The 18,780-nt window shown below is 37.4% G+C and overlaps 1 protein-coding gene across 13 annotated transcripts; it reads left to right on the top strand.

The window, feature by feature from the left end:
• Positions 1-1,909: 1,909 nt before the first annotated feature.
• LOC311279897 (tumor necrosis factor alpha-induced protein 2-like) lies at positions 1,910-18,778 on the top strand. Of its 13 annotated transcripts, none has more exons than XM_084391691.1 (13): positions 1,910-2,276; positions 3,291-3,750; positions 4,906-7,294; positions 8,194-8,707; positions 9,103-9,190; positions 9,342-9,455; positions 10,738-10,838; positions 10,985-11,083; positions 12,943-13,072; positions 13,281-13,391; positions 13,483-13,635; positions 14,597-14,718; positions 14,843-18,434. In XM_084391691.1, exons 3-13 carry the CDS (start codon positions 7,198-7,200, stop codon positions 14,994-14,996), a joined length of 1,683 nt encoding a protein of 560 aa, XP_084247817.1. In that variant the 5' UTR covers positions 1,910-2,276; positions 3,291-3,750; positions 4,906-7,197; the 3' UTR covers positions 14,997-18,434. The 13 variants fall into 13 exon arrangements, 11 of the variants coding, with proteins under 11 accessions (XP_084247817.1, XP_084247816.1, XP_084247815.1 ...); XM_084391690.1 differs by having other exon boundaries at positions 3,243-3,750; XM_084391689.1 differs by having other exon boundaries at positions 3,153-3,750.
• The last annotated feature ends 2 nt before the right edge of the window (positions 18,779-18,780 follow it).

The following is an 18,780-nucleotide window of genomic DNA, read 5'->3' as shown; positions in this document are numbered from 1 at the left end:
TCATGTAATAGAGTCCTTGATCAAGACCCCAGCTACACACGTCATCGACTGCATCAGCAGGTTTAAGAATGATTCAAGCCAAATGAACACAAAATTTTACAGCTGTAAGTTACGTGATAGAACAAGGTTTCCAAAACCCCCTAAAAAAGTAAAATTACGATCACATATTATGCGCGTGTCCATCATTTAGTCTAATTAATAGAACATCAATTCCAATGCAGAAACCGTTTAGAGAATAAGAAATGTTCAGAGCTCACCTCAGTGTAGGCCTGTTATAAGGATCTTTTAATACGTGTTTATAAATTATATATAGGCCTATATCGCACCTAACATAATTTGAAGAAAGCCGATTATGTTAGAAAGCCGATTATGTTAGAAAGCCTAACATAAAAAAGTAGCTTTTGCAGGTTTTCCTACTTACAAAGCATGTAGAGGTTTGTAATTTTTATCATAGGTACACTTCAACTGTGAGAGACGGAATCTAAAACAAAAATCCAGAAAATCACATTGTATGATTTTTAAATAATTCATTTGCATTTTATTGCATGACATAAGTATTTGATCACCTACCAACCAGTAAGAATTCTGGCTCTCACAGACCTGTTAGTTTTTCTTTAAGAAGCCCTCCTGTTCTCCACTCATTACCTGCATTAACTGAACCTGTTTGAACTCGTTACCTGTATAAAAGACACCTGTCCACACACTCAATCAAACAGACTCCAACCTCTCCACAATGGCCAAGACCAGAGAGCTATGTAAGGACATCAGGGATAAAATTGTAGACCTGCACAAGGCTGGGATGGGCTACAGGACAATAGGTAAGCAGCTTGGTGAGAAGGCAACAACTGTTGGCGCAATTATTAGAAAATGGAAGAAGTTCAAGATGACGGTCAATCTCCCTTGGTCTGGGGCACCATGCAAGATCTCACCTCGTGGGGCATCAATGATCATGAGGAAGGTGAGGGATCAGCCCAGAACTACACGGCAGGACCTGGTCAATGACCTGAAGAGAGCTGGGACCACAGTCTCAAAGAAAACCATTAGTAACACACTACACCGTCATGGATTAAAATCCTGCAGCGCACGCAAGGTCCCCCTGCTCAAGTCAGTGCATGTCCAGGCCCGTCTGAAGATTGCCAATGACCCTCTGGATGATCCAGAGGAGGAATGGGAGAAGATCATGTGGTCTGATGAGACAAAAATAGGGCTTTTTGGTCTAAACTCCACTCGCCGTGTTTGGAAGAAGAAGAAGGATGAGTACAACCCCAAGAACACCATCCCAACCGTGAAGCGTGGAGGTAGAAACATCATTCTTTGGGGATGCTTTTCTGCAAAGGGGACAGGACGACTGCAGCATATTGAGGGGAGGATGGATGGGGCCATGTATTGCAAGATCTTGGCCAGCAACCTCCTTCCCTCAGTAAGAGCATTGAAGATGGGTCGTGGCTGGGTCTTCCAGCATGACAATGACCCGAAGCATCTCAAGGTCCTGGAGTGGCCTAGCCAGTCTCCAGACCTGAACCCAATAGAAAATCTTTAGAGGGAGCTGAAAGTCCGTATTGTCCAGCGACAGCCCCGAAACCTGAAGGATCTGGAGAAGGTCAGTATGGAGGAGTGGGCCAAAATCTCTGCTGCAGTGTGTGCAAACCTGGTCAAGAACTACAGGAAACGTATGATCTCTGTAATTGCAAACAAACGTTTCTGTACCAAATATTAAGTTCTGCTTTTCTGATGTATCAAATACTTATGTCATGCAATAAAATGCAAATTAATTACTTAAAAAATCATACAATGTGATTTTTTGGATTTTTGTTTTAGATCCCGTCACTCACAGTTGAAGAGTACCTATGATAAAAATGACAGACTTCTACGTGCTTTGTAAGTGAGAAAACCTGCAAAATCGTCAGTGTATCAAATACTTGTTCTTCCGTATATCATTTAATATGAAACACTGTGCAAACTTTCTGCTCAAACCTGCTGCAACATACCTCTGATACTTCAGAGAAATTAACCACAATCATATCCTGTGCGTAAGAGCAGAAACAGCAACAACATACAGTAGTTGAATTTCACCATTTACTATTGTGCACCTGTACTACAGCTGACTTTTTCACAGATCTAAATCAAACAGATTGCAGAATCTAAAAGCCCTTAATGTACAGAAACATTACAACTACAAAAATGTTTAAAGCGTTTTTTTGGGGGGGGGGAAACAGCCAGGAAAAAAGATCAGTTGCCTCTTGTCATGCCAATGCAGCAAGCAGAAACCTGCGATGGTAAGATAATGCTTTTTCATTTTTAAATAATTGAGTAAAGTCAGACATTTTTGGAGGGTAAAATAAAATGGTCAGCATCTTTGAGAAAAAAAATGCATTCACACTGTTAAAAAAAAAAAACATTTACTCACCCTCAGGTTGTTTCAAACCTGTATAGAATCTCTTTTCTCTGCTGAACACAGGAAGATATTTGGAAGAATGTCAGTAACCAGACAGTTGATGGACCCATTTGACTTCCATAGTAGGAAAAATAATACTATGGAAGTCAATGGGGTCCATCAACTGTTTGGTTTCTGACATTCTTCCAAATATCTTCCTTTGTGTTCAGCAGACGAAATAAATTCATGTAGGTTTGAAACAATTTGAGGGTGAGTAAATGATGACAGTATTATTATTATTATTATTTTTTTTAATTTGCCTTTAATTAATTACATATTAGTGTCGGTTTGTTAAGCAAACTGATAAAGTGATTTCCTTTATGCACCAAAACAAGTTATACTTATTTAAATGGAAGAAACTTCGCCAAACAATTATCACTCTAACGGTGACTTGAAACATCATACAACTTTTACAACAAAATATAATCAAAAACACCACATAAATCTAAAACATCAATTAATTTCTGAATAAAAAACATTTATGTCATCATAAGTCCACATGATTTAACCAAAAAGAAATTATTTAAGTGCATCATCAGTGATCAAACTGAGCATGATCAGCAGTTTTTTAGTTGGAACCTCTCCACCAAACTTGACATGCAAGGTTTTGCTTTTTAATATTTTGAGTTGCTCATACAAAACTTTTTCTACATTTGATAGTTCATCCAGCTTTTAAAATAGTTTTAGTTTTAAATAGAAAACGTTTTTTGTTTTACAGTGCAGAATGCAGTAGGCTATTCTCCTTTTGCATGTTGTTTCAAATACAAGTTTGAAATTTCAAAAGCAGTTAATGCACAGAAATTCACAGCAGGAGAACAGGAAAGCACAGTTGATTTAACGATGGCATCTGGTTCAGGAGTTGAAGTGAGTGGCAAGAAAGAGCTTGAGATTCTCAGAACGATTCTGAGTGAACAATCAAACCCTGATGACCTTGACAAGGCAGCTGAGGTGTTGAAAAGATGGAGCAAACTGAATGGTGTTACCATAGACAAGAAAGAAGGCAGCTTCCCTCAAAACTGGCTCTGTGAGTATCTTCAAGAAATAGATCAGTTTGTGGAAAACCACATTCCCACGCTGCCAGCAGAGGGACCACAAGGATCTCAGTTAGAGCAGTTACAGCACTTTCTAAAGAGCACACAGAGCATGATATGCCATGAGGTGCTTCGATTAACACCTGAAGATACTGGGCTGCTAGATCATCTGACTGACAGTTACAGCCGTCACCTCTTTCCCAAGTTGGACCTGCTCCTAAACAGAGATCTGTCTGTGAAAGAGACCTTTTGCTTTATAATGTGGGGAAAAGAAATTTTCTTCAGGTATGCACAGCAAATTTGTTGTAAATGTAAAATTTGTATAACAAACAAACAAGTTAATTTTGAACTGTTGAAATGCAAACTATCATTCAAACGTTTGGAGACACTTTTTTGGATATACTTGATAAAAATAAAATGAATGTTATTCAGCAAGGATGCATTAAATTAAAGGATTAGTTCACTTTCAAATGAAGATTTCCTGATAATTTACTCACCCCCATGTCATCCAAGATGTCCATGTCTTTCTTTCTTCAGTCGAAAAGAAATTAAGGTTTTTGAGGAAAACATTCCAGCATTTTTCTCCATTTAATAGACTTCAATGGCAACCAACTATTCAAATGTTCAAAGAAGGTTCAAATGTCCATCTCAATGCAGCTTCAAAGGCTCGACACGATCCCAGTCGAGAAATAAGGGTCTTATCCAGCGAAACGATCAGAAACGATCGAAAAACTCCATCTCATTTTATCCTCCAACTTCAAAATCGTCCGACATCTTTGTTTTAATTTATTTAGATTTTTGATTTTCATGACCTTTCCAATGTGATGACGTAATGCGTGGCACATCTCAGAGATGGTACAAGACAGCCATTTGTGGTTAAAAATTATATATATATATATATTTTTTTTAAAATGACCGATTGTTTCGCTAGATAAGATCCTTATTTCTCGACTGGAATCGTGTCGAGCCTTTGAAATTGAAGCTGCATTGAGACCGACATTTGAACCTTCTTTGAACATTTGAATAGTTGGTTGCTACTGAAGTCCATTATATGGAGAAAAATCCCAGAATGTTTTCCTCAAAAACCTTAATATCTTTTCGACGGAAGAAAGAAAGACATGGACAAATTATCAGTAAATTTAAGTAATTGATAGGAAATTTTCATTTCAAAGTGAACTAATCCTTTAAATTATTAAATAGAAATACTTATTGTATTTCAAATATATGCTTTTCCATCACAGGAAGAAATTACATTCAAATATATAAAAATAAACAGTTCTTTTAAATTGAAGTAATAATTCACATTATTCCTGTTTTTGAACAAATAAACGCAGCGTAAGGGCGTAAGAGACTTCTGTGAAAAAACTTTAAAAAAATCTTACCAACCTTTTGAACATTGATGTGTACTACTTATATTATATGTACTCCTGTATGTTTCAGTTCAAACTCAAAACTGAGAGTGTACGACCCGCTGCTGTTGACAGGATGGTTTGAGAGAGCAAAGCAGAAACTGCTTCTAGAACTTCAACCAGACTGTCCGGCATTTTGTAATTTCTCAATTCTTACAGGATCAGTCAAGGAAGGCTTTAAGTGATTTTATTTCATGGAAGTTGTATAGATACATATTATTTTGGCTTTAATATTTATATGGTGTGGTAACCGTTTTATAAAAGCAATAAGGTACTCGAGGCTAGTGCTGTATCGTGAATAAGTCATGGCTGAAGGGGTTGCGCTTCACTTCGTGCCTAACAATGCCCTTCAGCAGTGACTTATTCAGATACAGCACAGCCTCTCGTACCTTATTGCTTAGTATACACTATAGGCCTACTATACATACACACACATACATGCATACAGTTTAGCAATGCAAAGAGAGCTGAAATAGAATATAGGGAAGCAATAAGTTATAGCATTGTTTGAAATTCAGCAGATCAACAGCCTTGAGCAAGCCATCAGTTTCTTTCTTCTAACACACCCTTTATTAAAAGGGGTTAGTGTTTCATTCTATTCTTTACTATACATAGAATGGACGGTTAACACCAATATAGTTGCGTACACTTACTTTACTGAACACAACAAGCCCAGCCTGTACTATAGGTGTAAACAACGGAAGCACATTCTCTGACGGAAGTCAACAGGTGTTACACTGAATATAGTCTATGCTGCAACAACAACCATCCCAACATCCTTTCCCTTTTTATTTTATTTTAAGTAACTTACAATATTGAGGACAATTTGATCACTTCAGAACTTCCTGAACTGTAACTCAGAACAGCATGTATACGTTCACTATACTTTGTATTAACTGAATTTGTAATGTCTCCTTAATGCATTCTAATACATATTCCCCTCAGTTTATAAACTCCTATAACAAAATAAAGTGTTAAACTCATATACAAAATAAAGTGTCAAGTGTCGTCTTTACTGGTCATCTTTTCCGCCTCTTTTTTTTTCTTTTTTCTTCTTTTTCTTCTTCGTCTCACAGGGGACTGGAGGTAAGCATTACTGGGTTACTGAACATAGTCTTTAAGGTAGGAAGGTCAGGGGCTGGGGTTATAAGATAACATGATTAATTCAGCCCTGGCGCTGTAGCCACACCAGCCCACGAAGTTGGTTTCAGCAACTTTTTTCTTTCTTGAGTTAATCAATGTTTTTGGCACTAATCAAAGAAGAAAACCAACTTTTTCTAACTTCTAACTTTTAAAAAGAAAAAAGTTGCTGAAACCAATCTTTAATGCTAATATATAAATTGCTCATTTGCCTCTGGACACAAAAATATTGCACTGGTGTTTGATTGAAAATAATCCTTGAAAGATTTCTCATTTAAGGCCATTCCTGTTTGGAATATGTGATTGTGTATTGTCAACAATAAGCAGAAACATTCTGCATTTCCATTTTGTAGAGTGGATCATTCATTACAACATTTATCCTTATTCTCATGGTTACGAATCTGTTATCTGCTTGACAAATAATTTATGCTACTGCCCACTGACATGCTTTTAAAGCTATTGTTATCCAATTTTTTTGGTCTTCAAACACATATGGAGGTCCGAGAAATCCAAATTTTAACCCCCCTAATACCTCACATTTCAATGCGCGTGTTTGTGTGGTAATGTGGGCTGGTGTGGGTGTGACAGTGCCAGGGCTGAATTTTCGAACCAGTCTGCCCCCCTGCATATAGGCCTACAATATTAATCTCTGTATCGAATCATGTTATCTTATAACCCCAGACCCTGACGTTTCGGGCTCAGCCCCTGATGTTTTTAAAACCTAGAAAAGCCCCTCCTTTCGATATGAAACATAGTCTCAGCTTTCAAATTATGTCAATTTTATTACGAAATTCAAACAATAAATACCGTTTTGGCGCTCTTTAATATGACGTGACAGATCGCTGTAGGTATAGAGAATGGATGGATGAGAAATAATAATAGTAATTGATCACAATAGAGAATAATTTATATCCAGCTTCTGACTGGTACCATGGCATATATAATTTAATATGAAACACTGCAAACTTTATGCTCAAACCTGCTGCAACATACCTCTGATACTTCAAAGAAATGAACCACAATCATATCCTGTGCGTAAGAGCAGAAACAGCAACAACATTGAATTTCACCATTTAGGCTACTATTGTGCACCTGTACTACAGCTGACTTTTTCACAGATCTAAATCAAACAGATTGCAGAATCTAAAAGCCCTTAAAGTACAGAAACATTACAACTACAAAAATGTTTAAAGCGTTATTTGGGAGGAAAAAAACACCCAGGAAAAAAGAAGATCAGTTGCCTCTTGTGATGCCAATGCAGCAAGCAGAAACCTCCGATGGTAAGATAATGCTTTTTCATTTTTAAAAAATTGAGTAAAGTCAGACATTTTTGGAGGGTAAAATAAAATGGTCAGCATCTTTGAGAAAAAAATGCATTCACACTGTAAAAAAACAACAACATTTACTCACCCTCAAGTTGTTTCAAACCTGTATGAATTTCTTTCGTCTGCTGAACACAGGAAGATATTTGGAAGAATGTCAGTAACCAGACAGTTGATGGACCCATTTGACTTCAATAATACTATGAAAGTCAATGGGGTCCATCAACAGTTTGGTTACTGACATTCTTCCAAATATCTTCCTCTGTGTTCAGCAGACAAAAGAAATTCATACAGGTTTAAAACAATTTGAGGGTGAGTAAATGAGGAATAAAAAAAATAATAATTTTTTTGCCTTTAATTAATTACATAATAGTGTCGTTTTTTAAAGCAAACTCATAAAATTATCTCCTTTATGCACCAAAACAAGTTATACTTATATAGTACGCCAAAAATGGTGACTTGAAACATCATACAACTTTTACAACAAAATATAATCAAAAACACCACATAAATCTAAAACATCAAATAATTTCTGAATAAAAAACATTTATGTCATCATAAGTCCACATGATTTGACCAAAAACACATTATTTAAGTGCATCATCAGTGATCAAACTGAGCATGATCAGCAGCTTGTTAGTTCACCCTCTCCACCAATACTCATATAGTTTTGCTCATACAAAACTTTGTCTACATTTGATAGTTCATCCAGCTTTTAAAATAGTTTTAGTTTTAAATAGAAAAAGTTTTATTTTATTTTTTTACAGTGCAGAATGCAGTAGGTTATTCTCCTTTTGCGTGTTGTTTCAAATACAAGTTTGAAATTTCAAAAGCAATTAATGCACAGAAATTCACAGCAGGAGAACAGGAAAGCACAGCTGACTTACCGATGGCATCTGGTTCAGGAGTTGAAGTGAGTGGCAAGAAAGAGCTTGAGATTCTCAGAACGATTCTGAGTGAACAATCAAACCCTGATGACCTTCACAAGGCAGCTGAGGTGTTGAAAAGATGGAGCAAACTGAACGGTGTTACCATAGACAAGAAAGAAGGCAGCTTCTCTCAAAACTGGCTCTGTGAGTATCTTCAAGAAATAGATCAGTTTGTGGAAAACCACATTCCCACGCTGCCAGTAGAGGGACCACAAGGATCTCAGTTAAAGCAGTTACAGCACTTTCTAAAGAGCACACAGAGCATGATATGCCAAGAGGTGCTTCGATTAACACCTGTACTGGAAGATACTGGGCTGCTAGATCATCTGACTGACAGTTACAGCCGTCACCTCTTTCCCAAGTTGGACCTGCTCCTAAACAGAGATCTGTCTGTGAAAGAGACCTTCTGCCTTTTACAATGGGGGAAATATGTTTTCTTCAGGTATGCACAGCAAATTTGTTGTAAATGTCAAATTTGTATAACAAACAACCAAGTTAATTCATTAGTTAATCATTCAAACGTGTGGAGACACTTTTAAAAAAAAGAAATTGATACTTTTATTCAGCAAGGATGCATTCAACTGATCAAAAATTACACTAAAGACACTTATTGTATTTCAAATATATGCTTTTCCATCACAGGATAAAATTACATTTGAAATATATTAAAACAGTTCTTTTAAATTGCAATATTATTTCACAATATTCCTGTTTTTACTGTGTTTTGAACAAATAAACAGTCTTGAAGAGCATAAGAGACTTCTATGAAAAACCTTTAAAAATCGTAACCTTTTGAACATTGATGTGTACCATATTATGTACTCATGTATGTTTCAGTTCAGACTCAAAACTGAGAGTGTACGACCCGCTGCTGTTGACAGGATGGTTTGAGAGAGCAAAGCAGAAACTGCTTCCAGAACTTCAGGTACGACTTCACAGTTTATGACTGTTTGTGTGTTAATGTAATTACTGTATTTCACTCTCATTATAATGACTAATATCTCAGTAATGCATGAATGGACCCAAAACAAGAGAGATGTAACACACATGTGTCTGTCCAACTTTAATTGTAACAGAATGACATCTCTAGGACTTTACAGAACATCCTGCGCTATGATGAACAACATGGACATAATGAGGACTCAATGGATGAGGAAACGTTCATGAGTCTTTACATAGATGTCACTCAGGTTAGGGCTGGGCGATATGGATTTTTTTTTTATCACGATATGTTTTTCCATATTGATCGATCTCGATTCTTATCACGATATGTAGTTTTTGCAGATGCTGCCAGTGTAAGGGACATCCTGAAGCTTGAAGAAACAAGATATTCACTGAAACTTTAGAATAAAGTTTAATAACATAAAAAATTAAACAATATGCCTTTCAATAATGAGCACAAAATATTTTTGTTAAGGTCTTCATGCAGCCAAAGGATTCACATTACACTCCCACATTTATGAATCTTTCTATTGGTCAAGAGAGCAGCGTATTTGAAAAATACAAAAATAAAAGGTTGTGCACATCATTTGTAATTGCAAACATGAGTCATCTCCCTTTATACAAAAATACAAACTTTTACTTATTGAAACATTGTATATAAACTAACAGCTGTGACAACTATCACATCAAATTGCTTTGGCTGGACAGTGAACATCTCAAGTAGCCTACAAAAAGAGTAAACATGGCCCTGGCACAAATGCTACCTGTAAGATTAAGGTAGATCTCTAGAATTGTTTTATAAGTAGAATGAAATCTGAGCCAAAATTGCACAAATATGTAAACATAGTAAACCAAGGGCTGGGCGATATATCGCATGACATTGTTAGGCACATCTCGTCAGTAAAGCCGGTTCCTTGATTAGTAGTAAATCGCCATCACCTGCTTTCAGATGGAGCAGCATTTACAACACAGAGACGTAGTTCACTGACAAGCTGAGCCATATCGCATTAATTATCACGGATCGGGATCGCCTGTGATAATTAATGCTATATGGCTCAGCTTGTCAGTTGTCTGCCATATCCAAACCACGCGTCCACACAATTGACGTCGTGTTACCTTTTTTTTCAACAATGTCTTCGGTCTCGAGTTATGTAGTGATGTCGCCTTCACATTCGGCATTATTTTCGCTGTCCTCAACTTCAGTTTCGCTCATTTTTTTTTATCCTTTTTACAACTTTTTTCCCTCTCTCTCTCTCAGTCTCCTTCTGTTTACTGTAGCCACGGTGCTCGCTGAGAAGTGGGCGTGCCCTGCCGGCAGATACGGCAGCCGGCAGATACTGTTGCGCTTAGTTTTTCATGTGATATCGAATAATACGTCCCAAGCATATTATCGAAATCGTTCAGAATATTATCGCGATCCCGTATCGAGATCGAATTATCGCCCAGCCCTAACTCAGGTAAGTCTTGAAGAGAGAAAGTAAAGCATTTATTTGATATATTGCTCACATATTTTATCTTTTGCTTTCACAGTGCCTGAATTGTGCTATTTTAGATGCAAAAAAGGTTGGTCTAACCTTGATGCATGCAGTACAAATACTCTGTAGTGAAGAGCTGCATGGTTTTGCTCAGAAGTAGGTTTCTCCTCATCTTATATTACCCTTTGCCCAAGGTTTACAGATTAAAACTCTCATTTAATGAGTATCCAGTGATTATCTATTTTGTGCAGGAGAGGGGAGGTTTGTGAACCTGTACTTAACATAAATATGTGTTTTCTTAGGTATGTGGATACTGAGAATAAACGTCTAAAAAAACTCAAGTTCACTGAGAAGAACTCTGTGCATCTGTTTCGGATTATCAACACTTGTATGCAACTCAGGTATTTACTTATGATCATTAAGTATAAATGGCTGAGAAACTGTAACATTGTATAATTAATTCTGCATTATGAAAATGTCAAGTCATATTTGTTCCTCTTGACTGATTTATTCAAAGTGTTTAATTATAATTGTGGGAATATTTGTAACGATTTGGTCCAGAGGATCATGATGAAAAGTTCAGAAGTTTCGATAAAACTAAGATATATGAAATCAAACAAATTAAAGTAATCCACATGAAGAAAAGCTACGTGACAGTGTGTAGAAGTCAATAACAGTGAACACACAAACAATACCGGACAACTGAAAGGAGCACAAAGAGGAACTTAAATACACATTAACATAATAATATTAACATAATGAACAGGTGTGATGATTAAATGAGTGTCCATGACAACTGATGACTGGCGGGAAACTAGGTACAAAGGAAACACTGGAGACACGTAACTGATGAATGCAAACTAAAAGTCCATGTAAACTAAACTAAACACACAGATCGTGACAGAACGCCCCCTCCCATGAAGGTGCGGCCTCGCACAGTGATGGTTAGATTGAGGAAATCTGCTTCCATAGGGGGGCACATGGGAGGAACCTGGGCAGAGCAGGTGGCCCAAAGATGACATGTGGAGGAGATAACGGTAGAAGGACCCATGGAAGAGTGGATGGTTGTAGGATCCAGGGAGGAATGGCAGAGTCCCGGCTACGAGCAGCTGAGGTGGGGCCAGTGGACCTGAGGACTGAGATGGTGTGAGTGAGGACCCTGGAGCCTGAGAGATGGTGCGCAGCCGACAGCCTGGAAGTCCCAGGCGATGGTGGAGCAACGACTGACCAGGACAAAGCCGGTGGACGAGGGAGCCCGGTGGAATTGAAGGGACGTCGGTCCCAGTTGGAGCCGAGGGGACGAGGAGCCAGGATAGAGCCAACTGGTCGACGGTCTGAGGTGGAGCCAGGGAATCCCCATGCCTCTGCGGAGCTGGTGACTGAGAGTCCCAAGGCGGATCTGGGTTGCATGGTGGAGCCGAAGGGCTGAAAGACTCCAGTGGAGGCTGGGCCAAGGGAATGGCTGGCTTCGGTGGAGCAAACAGGAGAGGAAAGTTGGTGACAGAGACAGACTTGGTGATAGACAAGGATGATGGTGACGAAGACAATACTGTGTTGGACAGAACCAGTCGTGACGAAGATAACTCTGTGCTGGTCAGGACCAGCAGCGATGAAGAAGACAACTCTGTGTTGGATGGGACCAGTGGTGATGAAGAGACAATAGTGCAGGAGGGGACCAGTGACAGAGAAGGTTTGTGGGTGGACAGGGTGGGAAGCACTACCTCCGGATTCCAGTCTAGCTGTTCTTCCTCTTCCAGCTCCACTAAAACTCCCACAGGCATGGATCTAATGGCCGGTTCACACACCTGATCAGACGGGACCTCAGGCATCTCTTCTGACAGACTCTTCCGAACAGACTTTGCAGGTTGGCCTAGAATGCCTGCAGTATACCCATTGTGTGCAGGCATGCACTGGCCTGACCTGCTGCTATAAAGTCCATGAAAACTAAACTAAGCACACAGATCGTGACTAATATTTGACTGCCATATTTGTCTAAAACATTGTGTCAACTATTAGGGACAGTCCTTGTGTAAAATAAAATGGCTAGGTTATGACTAGAGTCATTATATCCTGTGAGTGTATCATTTTAAAAGATATTAGTGCAAATATTAATTTCTTTGTATCAAGTTAACTTTTTAGTGCACTTTTAATAGGCTTTTTTCCTATCTAAAATGTATTGATTCACATGCTTAAACCTACAATCTTTAATTCAGAGAATTTTCTGCAGTTTTTTCATAAAATCAGTGTTGTTTTACTACAGATGTTGCGCTACACAAATCAGTCCAGATAAAAACAGCAGAGATGACGTCTCAAGCACTATAAGCATGCTACAGAAACTGGAAGATAAGGCTTCATCCATTGTTCAAAAGATCATGACATGCTTAGCACAGGTATGTCTCGATTTTTTCAACATACAACAACAGTTAATGATCATCAGAAGAAAAGATTACTATCATACACTTGAAATTAACTCTATTCATCTCATTGGGATTATTTCAGCTGCATTCATATCAGATTTATCCAAGGAAACTGATACCTTTTCTAACACATTTTATATCAATCTTGCAATCCTGTTTGTCTTTAAATGTTAATTTGTAGGCCAATTTAAAAAGTTATTTCAAGAAAAAGAATTTGCATATTGATATCCTGATGGAGGCAATCCACGGGCAGTGTGCATCTTTGCCTCCGACCGCCTTAGAGATCAAAATGGTATGCACTGTATATGACCTTAAAACCATTCAAAAAGATTCAAGTTCCACCTCACCCTCATTCTCTCCAATACTTCCTTTATTTCTGACAGATCATTGTGAAAATAGCTTACAACTGTGTTTCCAAAGTGTACCTGGAACGCCTGATGAAGACAAAGTTCAGAAAGCTAGAGAAGCTTTGGGGAAATGCTGAGGACAAGATAAAAGAGGATATTCAACGTTTTCATGAAACATTCCCTGAACTGGTGAAAAAAATTACACTTTAATTTTTTTATTTTATGGGCTGATTTCCTGATGCACTTGACCATTGGAAATCAGGGTCAAATAATATTTAAAGGGGACCTATTATGACCTTTTTCTTGATTTTGGTTTTGGAGTCTACTAGAATAGACTGAATATGCTTGGATGTCCACAAAACATTATTTTACATTGTTGCAGCACCTCTCCTCCCAGTCTGTCTGTAATGCTCTATAAAGCCCCTCCTTCTGAAAAATGCAATGTGCTCTGATTGGTCAGCTGGATCAGTGTGTTTTGATTTGGTGCATTGAAGTCATGCCAGAAAGATTTACAAGCTGAACGCACATAAACAGTGTCATAAAATAAGAGTGGGAAGCTCGGGATTTTTTTAAATAAGCTAATTGCCTGCACAAAATATAATAGCACTGTAATATAACAATATAATATGTCAAGTTTACAGTGGCTTCATAAATGAATTAAAAACATAAAAAAGCAAAATACACCTGATGCAAATTCTTAGTTCTTCATTTTCCAGAAGTAGAGTTGAAAAACCTTGCTGAATTTTTGCGTAGTTAAATAAGAGAAGGTACACCATTGTAACCCCTCAGGTCCTGCTCTCTACGGGCCTCAAACCCGGGTCACCGTCATGGGAGGCAGGTGCGCTAACAAGGACTCTAAAGACCTCAGTCTCTATAGCATCAGCTGCTTATGTGCCTCTTGAGATCAGAGGAGGGAGGTTTACCTGCACAGCTCTTACTAGCTGGCCTCCGTTACACCAGCTTGCTTTAACGAAAGCGATTTGAACGCACCTGACATCTCGTAATACTAACTTCCCAGGAGGACTTGAATGCACCAATTGGTCAGCCGCTTTGAGCTTGTTTAGGAGATGTCACGCCCCTTATTATAACAGTTTGTTTTTACATTCATTATATTAATAAAAAGCTCATGGTTTGAGTTTTCCACTTGCAGAATGGCAGTGTTGCCCAGCAAAACCAGCTCCTTCAGAAAATGAGTGAAGTTTTGTTTTGCAGTGATGTAAATGCACTGAAGATTACCTGTGGTGTTTTGTTCAGAGATTTTCCACATGAGAGGTAAACCCAGACCAGTCATCAACACTTCACTACAGTTTCAAACATGTATTTGCAGGTCTTTAAATGTATCTCTTTTCATTGTGTGAGAGTATTCAAACAGTGAAGTCTTCTGAATGTTTTGCAGTGAGCAGTATGTACCTGGTCTGCTGCGCTGGAAAGGGGTGTTATCAGATCGACAGGTGAGGGAAATACTGGATGTGATCTGGGACCTGTATCCAAATCATAGAAGTCACAGTGTCACCTACTCTTTTGGCTTTTCTTTATTTTGTGGGAAATAGCTTGCTTCAAAATAGGTGCCTCTGAACCTATCAACATCAAAATTCCCCCAAGCCAATTTGCAGATCTGAAACGTTATCGCTGCTCAAGGATGCTGAAAACGAAGGTTAATATTTTCAAGCAAAGATATTTGGTAACACTTTACATTGATGGTCCCCTAAAATACATTCAATTGACTTTAAAGGGGTGGTATAATGCCCTTTTCACTAGATGTAAAATAAGTCTTTGATGTCCCCAGAGTGTGTATGGTAAGGTTTAGCTCTAAATACCCCACAGATATTTTTATGCAGCATGTTAAAATTGTTATTTTTGAGGGTGAGCAAAAATGCACCGATTTGTGTCTGTTCCTTTAAATGCAAATGAGCCACTGCTCCCACAGAGGTCAGAGCTTCAACAGCTTGCACTCACACAGGCATGCACTGAAAATTTCAAAAACGTTTAGCCTTTTATGTTCAAACCGGATTCAGACAATGATGGAGAGACTCAAGAAGAAGTGACAACATGTAGAATGCAACAGGACGTTTCTGAATGGTTAGTTGATGAATTTATGTTGCTTATGTGTAGTTATCTTCTAGTCATTGATTAGCATATTCTGTCTTGATAATCTATAAACCGTGTTCTGGGGGCAGGTTTATGTAAATTTTAGGGTTGGTGATGTCACTTACCCGGGAGGAATGTTGTGAAGTCCCTACCAGCCGTTTGTTGTAGTCCTTAAAAAGCGATTTCTTTAAAAGCAAATATCTCCCTTTGCTTTGAACTTTGAGCATTGTAACTTTGCAGATGTTGTTTATGCTCAAACAGAAACATTACACAATATCTAAAGTCAAAAAAGTGAAATCATAATCAACCACCCCTTTAAGTAACTTTGCAAATGCATGTCACCTTATTCAGTAAACCTTTTACAGTAGGTAAAAGTAAGATATGTAGAATGTTCTCCAAAGAGTGTGTTATTTATGCCTTCTAGCAGATTCTGATCTGATCCGATCTTAATTTTTTAACAAGGTCCTAGTTCTTTTCTTTCACACCTACACATAATGCAGGCATCAGAGCTACTCCAGTGAACTTTATCTCCCAGTCTGTCTGAAATAATAAAATACAAAAAAGGTAGCCTACAATTAATTGATATAATATAGGCCTACTTATTATGTGCAAACTGTCCACACACTGGCACTGTTTCCTCCTGGTATGTGTTTTTGATAATCTGATCTGAAGTGTCCAAAGCTTAATACAAATGGAAATGAGGTTAATTAACCCTGTAAAGTCTAATAGTCACAATGTCATAATATATAGTCATAATAACTATAAGGTATATGTTTTTGAAATGGAACATTTGATTGAGTATCATATTTTATACATCAGGCTTTTATTATAGTATGATACATAGGAGAATAATACAATATATAAGAGAATATAGAGCTCATACTCAATTAGGTAAACAAATTATTTGTTTTTCCTAACTGAGTGAAATGAATGCAATTTGGTGCAGTTGCTGATATTTACATGGCCAAAAAGTAAGATCAAATTCTGATAGGTTGTAATGTAAATCAATGAGATATAGAATAGCAATATATATACATAGCAGACTACATAAAATGGATATAAATTTCACTCAAAACATATGACATGCAATTGCATTGACACCATTATATGAGAACTGAACTGAGCTGGACGAGGACATCACGGTTTTCTCCAGAGCGGCTATATATAAATGAACTAAATTAATAACTTTTTTACAGCAAAAATGAAACATCACTGAACTTACTTAAGCTGGGCTGTGACGTCATTTTCTTCTGGAAACAAACTGTGTTGCATTATTTTTCTGTTATCTCTGTAAAGCTGCTTTGACACAATCTGTATTGTAAAAAGCGCTATATAAATAAATGTGACTTGACTTGACAATAGAGTGGTGCCTGCATGTAGGTGAATCGGTTTCGGGTAATTTTCCAATTTGTGACATTATTTACATTAAACACATTTCCAACCCTAGGTCTCATTAGTTCTTATTTTTTGTTTGTGAACCAAATTCAGTGATACAGGAATGTTCGATACCACAATACCACAATAATAGACTCAATAAGGTGTTAAAAAGTTGATGTCAGAAAGATTTTTTTTTTTTTTTCTGAAAGAAATTCGTATTTTTATTCAAGAAGATAATAAAATTATCAAGAAATGACAGTAAAGACTTTAACATTAGCCCATTTCACACATATAGTCTTTACTGGTAAATTACCGTTAAGAGATCATGTGTGAACAGGACCTTTTCAAAAATGTCAATTTCCCGGTATGAGAAGTTGAAACATTACCAGTAAATTACTGGTGTGATGCTGTGAAGAATGAAGACACTTTCATGTCTTTAGAGAAAACAATGTCATTTTATGAAAAATTGTCTGACAGACTGCAACTGAAGTCGAGGATTCCAGGGGGAAAAGTGAAGGAAGAGGGGCACAGAGCCTATTTTCAGATGTATCCATATGCTGTAACTATACCTCATCAGATTTCAGAGATGCATCATATTTGATACTTGCATTTTAACTGTAACGATTATGCTCAGTTTTTTTGGGGTTTTCTCCGTGTTGTGTTTCTGTTTGCCTGTGTTCCCTTTGCTAGTTTTCTCCATGGTTTTTGATTGAGTTGTCACATGTTTCTAGTTACATTAATTATCCCAGTATATATTTAGGCCTTTGTTTCGTTAATGTGGTTGTATTTGATTTATTCTCCTGCGATCTCCTGAGCGTTCCTTCTTTATTTTATTAAAGACTGCTTTGTTCTATTCATTACAGCCATCCCCTGACATTAACACAATTTTTCTATAAAAAAATGATGAATGGATAATCAACCTTAATTACCTAAGTTGCTTCAGTCGTGTGCATTTTGAAATATTACTGAAAATATAAAAGTTATTCTTATGTTTACTTTATAAAAATCTGTAAATATTTCACAGTAAAAAGACACATGTAAAACAACCTGAAGGTGGATGAATTTAGAATAATAATAAAAGGACTTTTACTTGTTAAAAAAAGTATAAACTATCAATAACATTACAGAAGGCATGTAGAAGATTGTGTATAACAGGTTTTTCTGAAAAGTTTTGATCATTTTGATATTTAGAGGCCTTAGAATCAAATATGATACAGTAGGTTTGAGGCAGCATTAAAGCACTAATCAAATTTAAGACTCTAATGTCTGTTTGTTTGTCACCATGACATCATAACCCCATTTAATGGGAAATAATTACCATTAGTCACATGATCTTCCATGTTTGTGTGTTGGCTCAATACTGCCAGGCACTTCTAAGGACTGCATGTTTTTCACTTTCATTTTCACTTTCATTTTCACTTTCCCTGTTATAAGATATGACTTCTTGCCACTATACATTTAAAATTGTAATTGTACGCTATAGCAATATTACTATTGTAGTTTGTATCACAGTGTAGTAAAATGTGCTGTTTTTGTGTCCTGGTTTAAATTAGGATGGTACAACCAAAGAGCTGGGATCACTTTAATTTACTCTTAGTGTCAGAGCCTCCAGTTGACCCAAGGCTGAGGAATCTGTAATGTGTGAGGACAGTACGAGACTGGGTTTCACTTTCATTTCCTCTTACATTGTGTCAGAATGTGCTGGTAGTCCAAGGACGAGGAATCTGAGAGGTGTGAGGAAAGTACCAAACAACCAATGCCTAAGCTGTAAATCCATTGGCTGGCATTGGAGGGAAACTCCCATAAGTGGTACCTGTTTTAAGCACTGTAATCTCACCATTTACTCAGATGTACTGTATACTGCAGAAC

Source organism: Rutilus rutilus (assembly GCF_951802725.1).
Source record: "Rutilus rutilus genome assembly, chromosome: 20".
NCBI lineage: Eukaryota > Metazoa > Chordata > Actinopteri > Cypriniformes > Leuciscidae > Rutilus > Rutilus rutilus.
This window is presented reverse-complemented; position numbering and strand designations above follow the sequence as displayed.

Coding starts and splice junctions, on each gene's coding strand:
- LOC311279897 (XM_084391693.1), top strand. CDS start 7,198: ATGTTTAAAGCGTTATTTGGGAGGAAAAAAACACCCAGGAAAAAAGAA. Junction 9,191..9,341: donor AACTGCTTCCAGAACTTCAG/GTACGACTTCAC, acceptor TAATTGTAACAG/AATGACATCTCTAGGACTTT. Junction 10,839..10,984: donor CTGCATGGTTTTGCTCAGAA/GTAGGTTTCTCC, acceptor GTGTTTTCTTAG/GTATGTGGATACTGAGAATA.